The 12,897-nt window shown below is 32.4% G+C and overlaps 2 protein-coding genes across 9 annotated transcripts; one reads left to right on the forward strand and one right to left on the reverse strand.

The window, feature by feature from the left end:
* The first annotated feature begins 549 nt into the window (after nt 1-549).
* Nucleotides 550-5,414, forward strand: LOC105453941 (zinc finger protein DZIP1). Of its 3 annotated transcripts, XR_974937.1 has the most exons (9): nt 550-965; nt 1,060-1,427; nt 1,779-2,135; nt 2,214-2,330; nt 2,398-3,670; nt 3,766-4,324; nt 4,428-4,548; nt 4,640-5,027; nt 5,354-5,414. XR_974937.1 is itself a non-coding variant. In XM_011696233.1 (8 exons), the coding sequence occupies exons 1-8, from the start codon at nt 845-847 to the stop codon at nt 4,940-4,942; spliced, it is 3,219 nt and encodes a 1,072-aa protein (XP_011694535.1). In that variant the 5' UTR covers nt 550-844; the 3' UTR covers nt 4,943-5,249. The 3 variants fall into 3 exon arrangements, 2 of the variants coding, with proteins under 2 accessions (XP_011694535.1, XP_011694536.1); XM_011696233.1 differs by lacking the exon at nt 5,354-5,414 and having other exon boundaries at nt 4,640-5,249; XM_011696234.1 differs by lacking the exon at nt 5,354-5,414 and having other exon boundaries at nt 4,440-4,548; nt 4,640-5,249.
* Nucleotides 5,238-12,691, reverse strand: LOC105453940 (leucine-rich repeat and guanylate kinase domain-containing protein-like). 6 transcript variants are annotated; one of them, XM_011696229.1, is made up of 14 exons: nt 12,282-12,691; nt 11,293-11,461; nt 10,891-11,160; nt 10,001-10,299; nt 9,721-9,925; nt 9,445-9,648; nt 7,876-8,091; nt 7,646-7,802; nt 6,945-7,234; nt 6,359-6,550; nt 6,125-6,298; nt 5,771-5,899; nt 5,523-5,689; nt 5,238-5,438 (listed from the first exon to the last, which is right to left on the reverse strand). In XM_011696229.1, the coding sequence occupies exons 2-14, from the start codon at nt 11,326-11,328 to the stop codon at nt 5,354-5,356; spliced, it is 2,424 nt and encodes an 807-aa protein (XP_011694531.1). In that variant the 5' UTR covers nt 11,329-11,461; nt 12,282-12,691; the 3' UTR covers nt 5,238-5,353. The 6 variants fall into 6 exon arrangements, 5 of the variants coding, with proteins under 5 accessions (XP_011694531.1, XP_011694530.1, XP_011694529.1 ...); XM_011696228.1 differs by having other exon boundaries at nt 5,771-5,896; nt 7,646-7,817; XM_011696227.1 differs by having other exon boundaries at nt 7,646-7,817.
* Between the last annotated feature and the right edge of the window lie 206 nt (nt 12,692-12,897).

The following is a 12,897-nucleotide window of genomic DNA, read 5'->3' on the forward strand; positions in this document are numbered from 1 at the left end:
TGAGCATATATATATATATATATATATATATATATATATATATATATAAATTAAGAACGACAATTAAATTATCGCAAAAGGTGATAATAAAAGCTGGATTTTATTCCGAATTACAGAGATTGAGAATGAGTTTATGTTATCTTATAATTGTAACTTTTTTCTCAACGATGATTAGATAAGATATATCAAACGAGAATTGGAGTACAGCATCTCTCGACATTTTTGAAAAATTGTGATAATTATTAAAGGACCTCTAGAGATGCGTTTCCACTGCATGAGCGCGTCACGCGCGCGTTATCCGAATTGACCAATCAAAACATCCCATTTTATTACGTAATTTGCCGCGCGATCAGGAATTTCATACAAAGAAAAATTCTTTTATCTTTAGAATGAGTGATGATTGAGTAACCTTAACCGATGCGTAAAAAATCGCGCGGCAAATGCAATAAAATGGGATATTTCGGTTGATTTAATTTGTGACGCGTCCGGTGGGAACTCACCTTTAACATCCACGGTTCGGTGAACTATTTCCAACAGATTTTTGCAGATGGCGTTTGCGACCGACGCTAATCTTTGTTTATATTTACACTGATTTACATCGGCTTTGACACTTGCCGTTTTATCTCAGCTTTATTACATCGCTTTAAATTGCAATTGCAAATGAAGTTGTACGGATTGTGCGTGGACAATTGTACGCGATTATGCAGTGGAAATTTCACACGAGTACGCGCGAGTACTCGTAAATACATAAACGAACGATGAATGTGAGATTTTCCCTTCAAGAATTTTTTTTCCTCTTTCCGAGTAATCCAAGTCACGCGCTACGCAAGTACGTCTGTAAATAATGGCATTCTCCTTTCGAGCCGGTACCAATTGGTGCCACGATTTCCCGAAACTCGCCAGGGAATCAGGATTTTACTTCAATATGCACGGGTCTAGAGTGCGAGTCGACTGGAATCGCATAGGTAAGCCAGCTGGACGTACTTGCTGTACTCAACAAAGTTTTTTGTCAAGTTTTATTGCAAATTACCGCGATAATTTCTGTTCTTCCATCGGCAGGTGCTATAGACATCGATAGAGTTACACGGGAAAGAGATTTCTCGACTATCGATCAGAACATCAATAATGTAATAGATTATTGCTTGGAGAGCGAGTACGACGTCAAGATCTTGGATCCTAACTTCGTCAAGTTGTTCAGACTCGCGCAACTGTCGGTCGAGTATTTATTGTATTGCAAACAGTATTTGGATCACAGTGTAATAATACTGAAGGACGAGCTGAGGCAGAAGATAGAGCAGAACGTCGGTATGAAGAAGGAAATCTCTGCTCTAGAAGATACTGTGAAGAATCTGAAGGAGAGAACGAAGGAGAAACGTAAACTGATTGAAACTAGCGTCGGTGAAATTTCCAACGGGGAAGTTTACAAGGTAAATTATTTCAATGAACTTATCCAATTGATAATAAAGATACAATCTGTTGATTATAAATTAAAAATTCACTGTCAATTACACATTATAAATTATATATCGTAAATTGTATAAATTGAAATTATAAATTGATCATAATTTACTCTCGAGATTTAATCGCTGGTTTACAAGATGAATTATTTCAATGAACATATCAGACAATTGATAATAAGACATAATCTGTTGACTATAAGTTGTTATAAATTGACTGTTAATTACACATCATAAATTATACATCATAAATTGTATAAATTGAAATAATAAATTAATCGTAATTTACTCTCGAGATTTTAATTGCAAGATTTCTTGTAGTGTCCACATTGCCCGAAAACATTTGTGCGTGCTATATTTGTAAATGCTCATGTAGCGCGCAAACATTCGTTTATATCAGACATGGGTGTATCCGCGTCTCCTGCGCACGATCATTACCGAGCTGAAACGGAGAAATTGCACAACGAAATAAAAACATTGAAGGAAAGGCTGAATCAAACTGAAAGAGTGATAAGAAATGAATCTGACAAACTGCTGGATAACACAGAAAAGGACTATGCAAGAAACGTGAGCAGGAACGAGTATGACATTGGCAAAAAAGTGGATAGATTTCAGGAGCAAAGAAGATACCAAGAAGATATCGGAAGTTTAAAGAGCATGCTGTTCGATGAGATACGCGTGAGTATTTAAATTAACTATTAACTCATTCTCTTTTTGCAATATATTTCTCATAAATTACTAGAAACCTTCTTGCAGGCATTGAGAGAAAAGGATCACGTTGTGAATGAGAATATCCTGGAGACAAATGTGAAAACTCTAATCAGTCAGCAAGAGAAAGAGATTGAGAATTTGAGAAATCAACTTCTCGAAAGAGTAAGAAATGAGAATTTCTTGTCGTACGTTATTTTTTGCCAGTGCTAATTGGATAATTTTTTTCCAGCTGACTCCAGGCATGGAAAATATGCAGGTAAAACTACAAACGCAAGAGAAACATTGGAGGGCCAAGATGGAAAACATGGAAGCTCAGCATCGTCAGGATATCGAGAAATTGACCACAGAGTTGAAAGCAACTCAGCAGGTAGCTGACCGTATAAAGTCCGAGTATGCGTCTAAGGTGCACGATCTAGAGAGACAGTCTATGGATCAATCCAGCATGTTGGTGGAACAGAGAAAGCAATTGAACAACTTGTCACGCGAGATCAGTAATTCGCAGACCAATAGTCACAAAATTAAGGAGAAGAACGTAGCAGAATTCCATAAATCGCCTTTACTAACGATAAAACACGATAACAGTTACAATGAGAGCAAAACTTACAAGAGTTCACGTAAAAATGAGAATCCTGAGATGGTGATTGAAGATATTGATAGTGAATCTAGTCAAGAATACAGTGACAAATTGACGCCAGTCGTGACGCAAACCCAATATATGCCTAGTAGAGATAGCAATACTGTAAAAAGCAAGGATAACAAGAAAATTATTACAGACAGCAGGACTGTAGAAGATTCGGCTGTGAAGCCTAATTTGAAAAAATCGAACAGATCGGAAGGCGCTAAGAAAACGAAAAATAATGCGAGGCGTTACGACGCGTTGAATGATACGAATCAAGAAGTGAACGGTCACGCAAATAAAAGTGTCATTGCTAAAGAAAGTTCTATTGATGTAAACAAAAAGTACGTAGGTAACAGGGAAAAGAAGGAAACTAAATTACATACCGACAATGTGAGAAACAATAAGAGATCCGAAATCTTAGAAAGGCGTAGCGTAAGTTCCGCGACAGAATCGGGATCTTTGTCATCGATGTCGGAGTCGGGGACCGACAGTGAGAGTGTCACAACGGACGATGATTTAGCAAAAAAGTATGAAACGCCTGCGGTTAAGCCTCTCAATGACAGAAAAATGTCGATTCAGGAAGACGCGCGAAGTATGTTTGATAATCGACTGAGAGAATTGGGAATCGATCCTGAATGGCAGGGAATACCTACTGCAACATATAAGCAAAAGATGGAGATTGTAAGGCATCAGCAAAGCATTAATGCGAAGAAATTGGTTCGGTACAGCCAAATCAAACAAAAAATACTTGAAGATGTTCTTCAAAGGATATCGGAAAATCATGAGGAATCGAGGTATTCCACGCTTTCGAAAAGTTCGCCATTAGATAAGCTGGTTACTCATGCTAAATCGAAGGCATGGAAAGCGTTCAGCAAAGACAGTGGTAATCATATTTTCTATATTAAATCTTTTATAAACAGTGTAAACAGTTAAAATTACATTTAAAAAAGTATATATATATAATCTTTCGTTTTTTAGGCGAATACACATCCGTCCAGAAAACAGAAAATACAACACCGTTAAAATTACGTCTAAAGCAAAAGATCGAGCTCCTTCCTAAAAAATATAAAGACGACGAGGTGTATGAGAATACGCGCGAATCGCCACTGAAAAAAGGTGAAAAAACGGACATTTACGTCAGTCCGAAAGTGACATATCCGAAAACGATTCCAAGTATTTCCTCCGCAAGCTCCATTGACTCTCGAGAGGATATAAGACAGATTTCACCTACGAAGATAATTGTGTCGGACACTAACGCGCGTAAAGTGAGTTCTCCGATCAGCAGGAAACAAGCGGCAGCGCTGAAATTGTCCGAAAACAACGACTCGGACAGTACGATTGTACAGCAAGACGACAATTTAGTTCTTTCTTCGAAAAATAATAAAAGTGTTTTGAAACCGACAAGCGGATCAGCCGGTAGCTTGGTAAAGAAGAAAGTCTTATTCGATTTGGTTGACAAAAGAAATGATGGTACGACGGTACAGGAGAATGATCAAGGAAAAAATCAAATAAACAACAACGACTGGAACATCGCAAGGTACTAAAGATTTTATATTGCAACTTTTATTCTTATAATTATATATATAATTTTTATATCTTTTTAATATTTAAATATCTAATTGATCGTTATTTTTATTAAGTTTTGCTGATAGGAGAGAATATGCGTTGCAGAAGGAGAAGTCTATGAGCACAGGCAATATTGTCTTAAAAACTTCGCAAAGCGATAAAATCGCGGAAATATCCAAGAAGATACAGGAGCAGGTAAAGTCATTGTACTACGTGTAATTGATGTATGTACACGTAGTACGACGAAATGATATTGTTGACGACAATAATGTAAATTATTTTTCAGTTGAGCATAGCGAGGAAGCCACCTGTAGGATCGGTTGAAACAATGTTTCGATTCAACACGAGCTCGCAGGATCTTACAAATTATAATGCGGGGAATCAGTTGTTAAACTCGACCAGCCTTATCAGCTCGATCTTGGACAGTCCTATGCGGAGTTTTACAAGTCCAAAGGCGAAAGACAACATATTCCCACAACCAGCTCCGCGAACTCTGAAAGATAAAGATCCCGCCATTGTTCAACGTAAAAGCGAAATAAAGTATTCTGATCTGGATTCAGATATAGATGAAATATTGCAGATGGAATGAGATGTGCACTAATTGTATCTATATTATATATAACTTTAAATTATTATCTTAAGCTACACATCTTCCACTTTATGCCGCTGACATTGTAAGTCGAATAGGTTTAACGTATAATTTATTATAGTTTTTTGTATAACTAGTAGAATGTACATACAACGTTTAGGAATGGATAAGTTTTAATTAGTATACTTTAAAGCACAAACTATGGATTTTTAGTACAAAACGCACACGTGCAAACCAAACCAAGTCTTGTATGTACATTTCTGACGTGTAACTTGAAATATACATGTTATACAAATTGTTTCTAAAATTTGGTCAAACTTTATTTTGCGCGTTGTGTTAATAAGAAATGTCATGCATACATATTTAGATTTTTTTGTATAATCATTTATATTTTAATTTGTTTTCCTACAGTTAATCACGAGCATTATTTTGCGAAGAACAATCCCCTATAATTTTAATAATCTTCTTGCGTTGGAGTTTAGATATTGATAAGTTTCTGTAACGGAGAAAAATTGTTCTGTATGGTAAGTAAATTTGTAAACAACTTTATTAAAACTTTGCACGAATTTCATATACTCACTCTCTGATCTCATCAACGATACTTTCAAGCGCGACTGGAATTGCCATACGCCTGAAATGCTGCATTTCTGATAAGAAAATTGACTTCCTGTAAGGTAGATTCATATATGACTCACGAATGTAGTCGATTAATGAGTTAAAAGTTTTCGCATAATCATCTATAATGAGCTGCAACACAATAATAATTCATATCGGATGTATGATATTGATACGGTAATTAAAACTAATATTATAGAAACAATGTATTACCACCAAAGTAAAGAAGCCAGGATGGCTTTCGTGATAGTCCAAATATAATTTTCTATTTTTTATAACAAGTTCGGCATATGTATCTTTTAGTGCTTTTGCCTTTTCTTCGTGCGTTAACTTCTCCTGCTGCTACATATGAAAATTATATTTATATAGAATAAGAGAATAACGGATAAACAGTTGACAAAAAATTGTCCTATAATATATATATTTTTTTAATCGAGCAATTCTTATTACCGTTATTCTTTCCATGTATTCATGCATAAAGATACCTCATATCAATTAAAATAACGATAACAAACTTCTAGAATGAGATTAATAATTCTTTTTTGAAAGACTATTTCAGACGTATACAATTTCCGTTGCTTCTTCGGAAGACGTCGATTCGCTGAGATCATGGTCATCGAACTCAGGGTCAGGTATATCCGTCATCAACATAGTTCGACGTTGCAACATCCTCGATCTATGCTCTTCACGTTTCATCTCTTCATCGTCGATAATAATATTCGATTCCTCATCCAATAATACCTATTTACCGATGCTGATAAGAGATATTCAAATTTCACATTTAAAAGTTACGCTTCGTACTTTTAATTCTTCCATCTGCTTCGTTTCTTCAGGTGAATATGTCAATCTTTCCTGTGATATTGCCTCACTCCTTCGTAATATGACTTTCGGTAGCATTGTCTTACTTTGCAATATTATATTGGTTGTTGTCGCCCCGTTTCTTTGTGGTCTCATAGTGTTGCCGTAATTTGGAAATACTAGACGGTTCATTATCTAACACACATGCACACTTAACGGAATTTAGCGATGAAGTTCACTTTCCTGGTGAAAATTTTTCTTAGAATTCTTCGCGTAATTTTTTAGAATTTCTACAAATTTCACAACTTCCATTTGATTTTATAATTTTTAGATTTTTTAAGACAAATTAGAACTTCTGAAATCTTGATAAGATTTACATCCTTAGAATTTTTTATATATACAATATAAATGAATAATTTTGAAAATGTGCTAAGAGATTGCGTATTCTCTAATTTTAGAAGAAAATTTAAGGTTTTTTTTTTTTAATCGTTATTAATTTAAAATATGAAAAATTCTTAAAAATATGAGTTATGAGAATTTTTTTCACCAGGGATCGCATTGTAGGAAATTACGTAAGCTCGAGTCGAACCTCATCCAAAATTTCTTCAATAAAGCTTAATATGCAATTAGCGGTTTCCGTTTCTTCCTCTTGATGCTTGCCTATTTTAACGTTCAACAAATTTTCCACGCTATTTTTAATCCACGTATAAACGTCAAATTTCTCGTGTATCCAGTCTCTGTGAAGATCAATGCTTTGTGTGAACACCAAAATCGCCTTCACGTTCGGATATCGTTTAGAAATTTCTGTGACTGCGTATAGATTCATTTGAGTAAGTCCAATTTTATGTTCAGATATCAATAAACTGATTTGATTTACATCTGTAAAAAATATCCAAATATAGTGAACATTTGTTTTAGAAATTTTCAGAATGTTTAAATTTCAAAATTTTTCACAATTTCTATATAATTTTATAATTTTTTAGAAAATCTTTCAAATTTTTTTATATAAATTGGAACACTTTATAGAAATATAGAAAAGATGTAAACTGAGAAATCTACATCTTTTCTAAAACTATATATGTAAATTCTGAAATATTTTTTGAGATTTTTTTATTCTATAATTTCCGAAGAAAAATTTAAAATAGTTATTTTTTTAATCAAAAATTTTTATGTACGTTTTCAAATATAAAAAATTTTTAAAAATATTATGACATGAAATCCTTTTCACGAGTTTACAAACGTTATACACAGTATTTTCATATAAATTAATATGAATAATATTGTACTAACGGAATCCGTAACAATTGCCCAAAAGATCCAGAATCACTAAAAATTCGCCGCGTCGCGCCATGTCGTTAAATTCTTCTCTGTTTACAGGTATGTACGCTTTACATTCGTCAACGTCTTCGTAGACCTCCTTCGTAGTATGCCAATGGCAGTATTTTACCTGCAAAATTATATTCTACTGTTTTTTTGGAGAGACTGAGCTTTAAAACGAGGAAGAATATTGCAAGAATTACTTTGTCAGGAATCGTTTCAGCCACGTGTAAGGCCAATGCCATTTTCTTCAGCGCCGACGGTCCTGTGAGTATCATCAGAGGAGGGCTGATTTCATCGTACGGTTGAACGTGTGCGCCTATCTTGCTGATGTTTAACTGCTCCAATAATGTTAATTTTGCTACTTTACGAACAGTTATCAAATCCATTGGCGAAGCAAACAGCGTAGCCGATGTCATCTGGGAAATATTTTTATTTACAATAATTATACATAACATTAGACAATTTTATATATTATGCAAACGATTCGCCTTGTGTCTGTCGAATAAAATTTAAGACTAAAAACAGAATTGCCAATATAGACTTCGGTACTCTGCTGAAAGTTTTATAATATTCTATAATATTTTTAAAAAATTTTTATATCATAAATTTATGAAGATTTTTGTATTCCTCAAAAATTCTTTCTACATGTACTCTGGTTATTGCGCGAAATATTATCACATGTCTTGGTAGTCGAACGATTGGACATCCGCCCGAAGAGATCGAGGCTTAAAATTATAACTTAAGTAATATTTTTCGCAACAAGTTATTTTACAGAATTTAATAAGATGCTCATTAGTATCAAAAATTATTAAGTTGCTTGTCAATTTAATTGTAATATATGTATATTAAGTACATAGTCCGAATTCAGTTTGGAGCTGTTTTAAATTCGATAAAATATTCGGCGCATAGTTTACATGAACAGGAAATGTAAGATTCACACAAAAATATTATTATTAAGCACTAAGATCCGCTTTACATTTTTGGCGTTTTATTAATATAATTTTGTTTAAATTTTCGCGCTCTCGATTAGGTTTTCATATTAATTTTTTTTTTAAATTCTCTTTAACTTCTTCAGATTTTATAAATTTTCTTCGGAAATTATAAAATGAAAATTCTTAGAAATCTTAGAATGTTTCAGAATTCACGAATATATAAAGAATTTTGAAATATTTAAAATTTAAAAATACTTTCTCCGCACGTTTTTGAAAAGTATTCCAATTCGTATAAAAAATTTAAAACAGTTTCAAAAAAATTAAGAAAGGTCTAAAAATTTTGAAATTTATATACAATTTCTCAAAATTATATGTCTATAGAATTCTGAGAAAACTTTTTTTATGAGGTTCTTTTTTTTAACTTTTAATCTTATTATAACTTATATCTTTTTTTTAGAGAGATACTTTTCAATCTTCTTTCCAAAGAAATCCGAAAGACAAACCTTTTGCATTAATTTTATGTACAAAGTAAATTAAGACTAGTGAGGGTCAGACACGGACGAGTCACTAGCGATTACTAAATCCGTGTTAGAAACGAGGATCAATTACCGTACTTCAAAATTCAATTAAATTATACGCTGACTCCAAAGAGAGTTGAAACGTTCGTCTTGTAATGTACTTATTTTAATAATTGTTAATATATACTTTTGGGCACCGTTGAACCGTTCTGGCTCTCGCTGACTAGCTTTAATTTACTTTATATTTTTTTAAAATAAAAAATCCTTCCTTTTATATTAATATTATTAATTTTATGTACGTAATTAAAATCAACTATACCTTTTCTTCCGGAAACACCTCAACGCCGTCGATAAATTTAACGTTTGGTATAGAATATATCAATAAGTTTCGATAATTGGGCCACTTCGTGCAGGTGTTGCCTCTAAAGTCAACCTCAGATATTGAGCCCTTCAAATTCAACACTTCCATTAGGTCCGAAATTTTATTGTACTTCAGATCTACGAAGCGTAAACCGTATGCATCCTAAAAAATCGTATAATTAAAACGAGATCCAGGAGTACTTTCGCGCGCAATCCGCTCCTTCACGATGATCACTTTGAAAAAATCTAGAGTCGACAGTTTGTTGTATCCTAGGAGGATTATTCGCAGTCTATGCAACGTGTTTATGCCATGGCCAGGTGTGGCAGATTTGAATGATGTAATGCAGTTGCCTTCTAAGTTTAATTCCCGTATATTCAGACCATCCAAATTTTCGATACATGCGATAAGATTGTAGGACAGGTTTAAATACTGTAAATGTCTACAAAAAAAAAGAATAAATTATACAAACTGCAAATACAGATCGCGCCTCGACAATATATACATATGCGTTTACTTCAAATTTTCCAGTCCAGAAATGCTTTCTAGAATATTGTGAGACAAATTTAATCTGACGATGCTCCAGCAATTCTTAAGTTCGTCAATGCCCGTCATCTGATTGTGAGATAAATTTACGTAAGTGAGGTACCAAGGCGATACAAAATTCGTCAGGTGTTCAATTTGATTGTGCGACGCGTTTAAGTACATTAAGTATGGAAGGCCGCTTAGAGGTGACAAACACGATATATTATTGCTAGCGATATTAATATATTGCAAGTGCCGATGATAACGCAACACAGTGATATCCGTGAGACCCTGAAAAACAAAAAGCAGCTGCACTATCGAATATTATCGCTAATCCAATTACATATAGATATATAATCCTTTAAAAACAGAATTTTGCAAAGTGTCCACTATAAATTTTGTCGGCAGAACGAAAGCAAGAATAAAAGAGAATTTGCTTGCGAGATTTATAATTTCATGGGCCATTTACTCATAAAATCAACTCTGCGGTATATACCAGCAGATTGGCGAATCAAATTCGATTAGAAATTGCTAAATTGGCATCAATTGTGTTATGCTAACTGTGCGTTGAGTCTCCCATGTTTTATATATAAATTATAATTTAAAAATGTTTACATGGTAAAATATTTAATATTTATTTAAATACTAATAAATTCGCTAAAAATTTATGCTAAAATTATGTTGTAAATTAAAGAAGAATTAGATATTATTTTAAATCAAATGGAATTGATTAAAAATTAAATGTAGTAACATTAAAATTGAAATAACTTGGCTGGCAGAGCCTGCTAACGTAATCTGAGAGCAGATTGCTCTCGTTCTACCAACAGAATTTATATTAACATTTTTGCTTATTAGATCTAATTGTAGAATTTTCGACAGTACTCTATTTTCCAGGACGCATTTGCTAAGAATAAAGAGACCGTTTTCGGGTGATCTCCTCAAGAAGGATGAGCCGATGCCTATCAATCTGTCGGATAGAAAACCGAAACTCTCCCAGTCGTCCAATAACACTTCGCACGGCCTTATCTGTACCACGGGTGATCTGCTGTCTTCCCATAAATCTAAATCCAAGGCATATCCTCCCCATTCACTGTTGACAATTTGCCGTTCGCGATGAAGAGAAGAGGATTGTTCAGATGCAAATAAGCACATCTTCGCGAATGAAACAAAACAATTATTTTGAGCTGATAATTCGATTAGGAAAAAGAAATAAATCGATATCTTTTCAGTCAAAGCATTTAATAATTTCAAATCAAAGTTCAATTGAGAAAAGAAGAAGCATACGCAGCGTGCATCTGCCATTAATTCAGAACTTTCCATAGTTCTGTCCTTTAATTTTTCACGTGGAACATGTTTATTATCCGGAGTGTTGTCATACGTATTTTCATGAACGTATTATATTTCTGATATTTCTTTAATATTTATTGTATTTCTTTATTCCGGATATTAATATCTGCAAAAGACAAAAAAATCTACAATTACTTAGAGCAGCCGAATAATGATTTTTTTTATACACAAAGGGTGACTTAAATTTGATTCTGAAATTTTGATTTAATCAACTACAAATTAATTCAGTAAAACTCTTTACAGCAAGATTTTTATAATTAAATATTCATATTCTACAATCTTTTTCCTTTATTATATTATTAAATAACAAAAAATTTATAATTGTAACTCATGTCAACAGAATATTGTAGATTTGATCTTATTGTTAGAAATATATAAATATTAGATATATTAGAAAAAGTACACCAATTTAAGAGTAAAATAACAATTAAGTTAACACTTTTTTCTTCAAGCCTTATAATAAATAAATTTTTACAAAAATTAAAATTTTCGAAAAGAAGCTAAAAAGTTTCTCTGGATGAGAAAGAATTTCACGAAACTTTCAACCCTATTTGATAAATATAAGCAATCTTTTTCATTAACCTAATCTATCCTTCAATTAGTACAAAATGCAAATATATACTATATAATACAAAAATCCCAGATAGTACACAAAGTTCAAAACTAATTTATTCGTATATCATCTATTCTGAGCACATTTTCAAGTGCAAAAAGAATTCTTTTTTAAAATTTTTAGAAAAACAAATCTTTTTGCATCTGAAAATGAAGTCAGAATTGATGACATATGACAGTTCTTTTTGAACTCTCTATGCAATCTGGGATATGTACAGAAGAGGTATGTAAGATAATGAATAAACAAATTTTAGGAATGTATTCACAATAAGGATGGAAAAAATTATGTAAATATTGATCCAAAAACGAAATACCGTTTATTGATACACGTTGCAATATATTATTGTTTAGTCTACATTATTCCGACAACTTCCCTTTTGTTTCCATAATATATTTTGGATCTGTGATAGGCATATGTTTATTATGCCAATTTTACAAAAATTTTAAGAAGCATACATTAAAAAAAAACGCATATACATACATTAATTAGTATCTAATGAATAATAATTTTATTTATATAGTGCTTTAAAAAGCTCTCGATGTCAGTTACATAAATATGCAATAAAAAAATAGGGCTTTAAAAATTTCAAAGTAATTTTTAAGTGACTTTAACTATCCAAGAATGCACTATATAATATTGCTGTGAAATATGCGCGAATTTTTATATGAAACATTTTTCTGAAAATACTTTATTTTCAAGATAATCGACTGTTTCAATTAAAATGAAACACCTTATATATAAAGATATAAAAGTAAAATTAAATAAATTACATAAATTGAACTATATACACACATACGCAGATAACTAATTATAATTAATTAAATCTTAATTTAATTTTCTAATTAATTATAAATGTACTTTTTATATATTTTGCTTGAAATATTTACTTTTTATTTTTAACGTATCTTATGTATATATGTATAATAATA

This window comes from Wasmannia auropunctata, unplaced genomic scaffold (assembly GCF_000956235.1).
Source record: "Wasmannia auropunctata unplaced genomic scaffold, wasmannia.A_1.0 LD335992.1, whole genome shotgun sequence".
Classification (NCBI taxonomy): Eukaryota; Metazoa; Arthropoda; class Insecta; order Hymenoptera; family Formicidae; genus Wasmannia; species Wasmannia auropunctata.

Excerpts from the sequence above, each read along its gene's own strand:
- LOC105453941 (XM_011696233.1), top strand. The coding sequence starts at position 845 with ATGGCATTCTCCTTTCGAGCCGGTACCAATTGGTGCCACGATTTCCCG. Across the intron at positions 2,331-2,397 it reads GAAATCAACTTCTCGAAAGA|CTGACTCCAGGCATGGAAAA; the intron begins GTAAGAAATGAG and ends ATTTTTTTCCAG. Across the intron at positions 3,671-3,765 it reads AGCGTTCAGCAAAGACAGTG|GCGAATACACATCCGTCCAG; the intron begins GTAATCATATTT and ends TTCGTTTTTTAG.
- LOC105453940 (XM_011696227.1), bottom strand. The coding sequence starts at position 11,328 with ATGGAAAGTTCTGAATTAATGGCAGATGCACGCTGC. Across the intron at positions 9,926-10,000 it reads TCTGGACTGGAAAATTTGAA|ACATTTACAGTATTTAAACC; the intron begins GTAAACGCATAT and ends TTTTTTTTGTAG. Across the intron at positions 5,439-5,522 it reads ATCGTTGATGAGATCAGAGA|AAACTTATCAATATCTAAAC; the intron begins GTGAGTATATGA and ends TCTCCGTTACAG.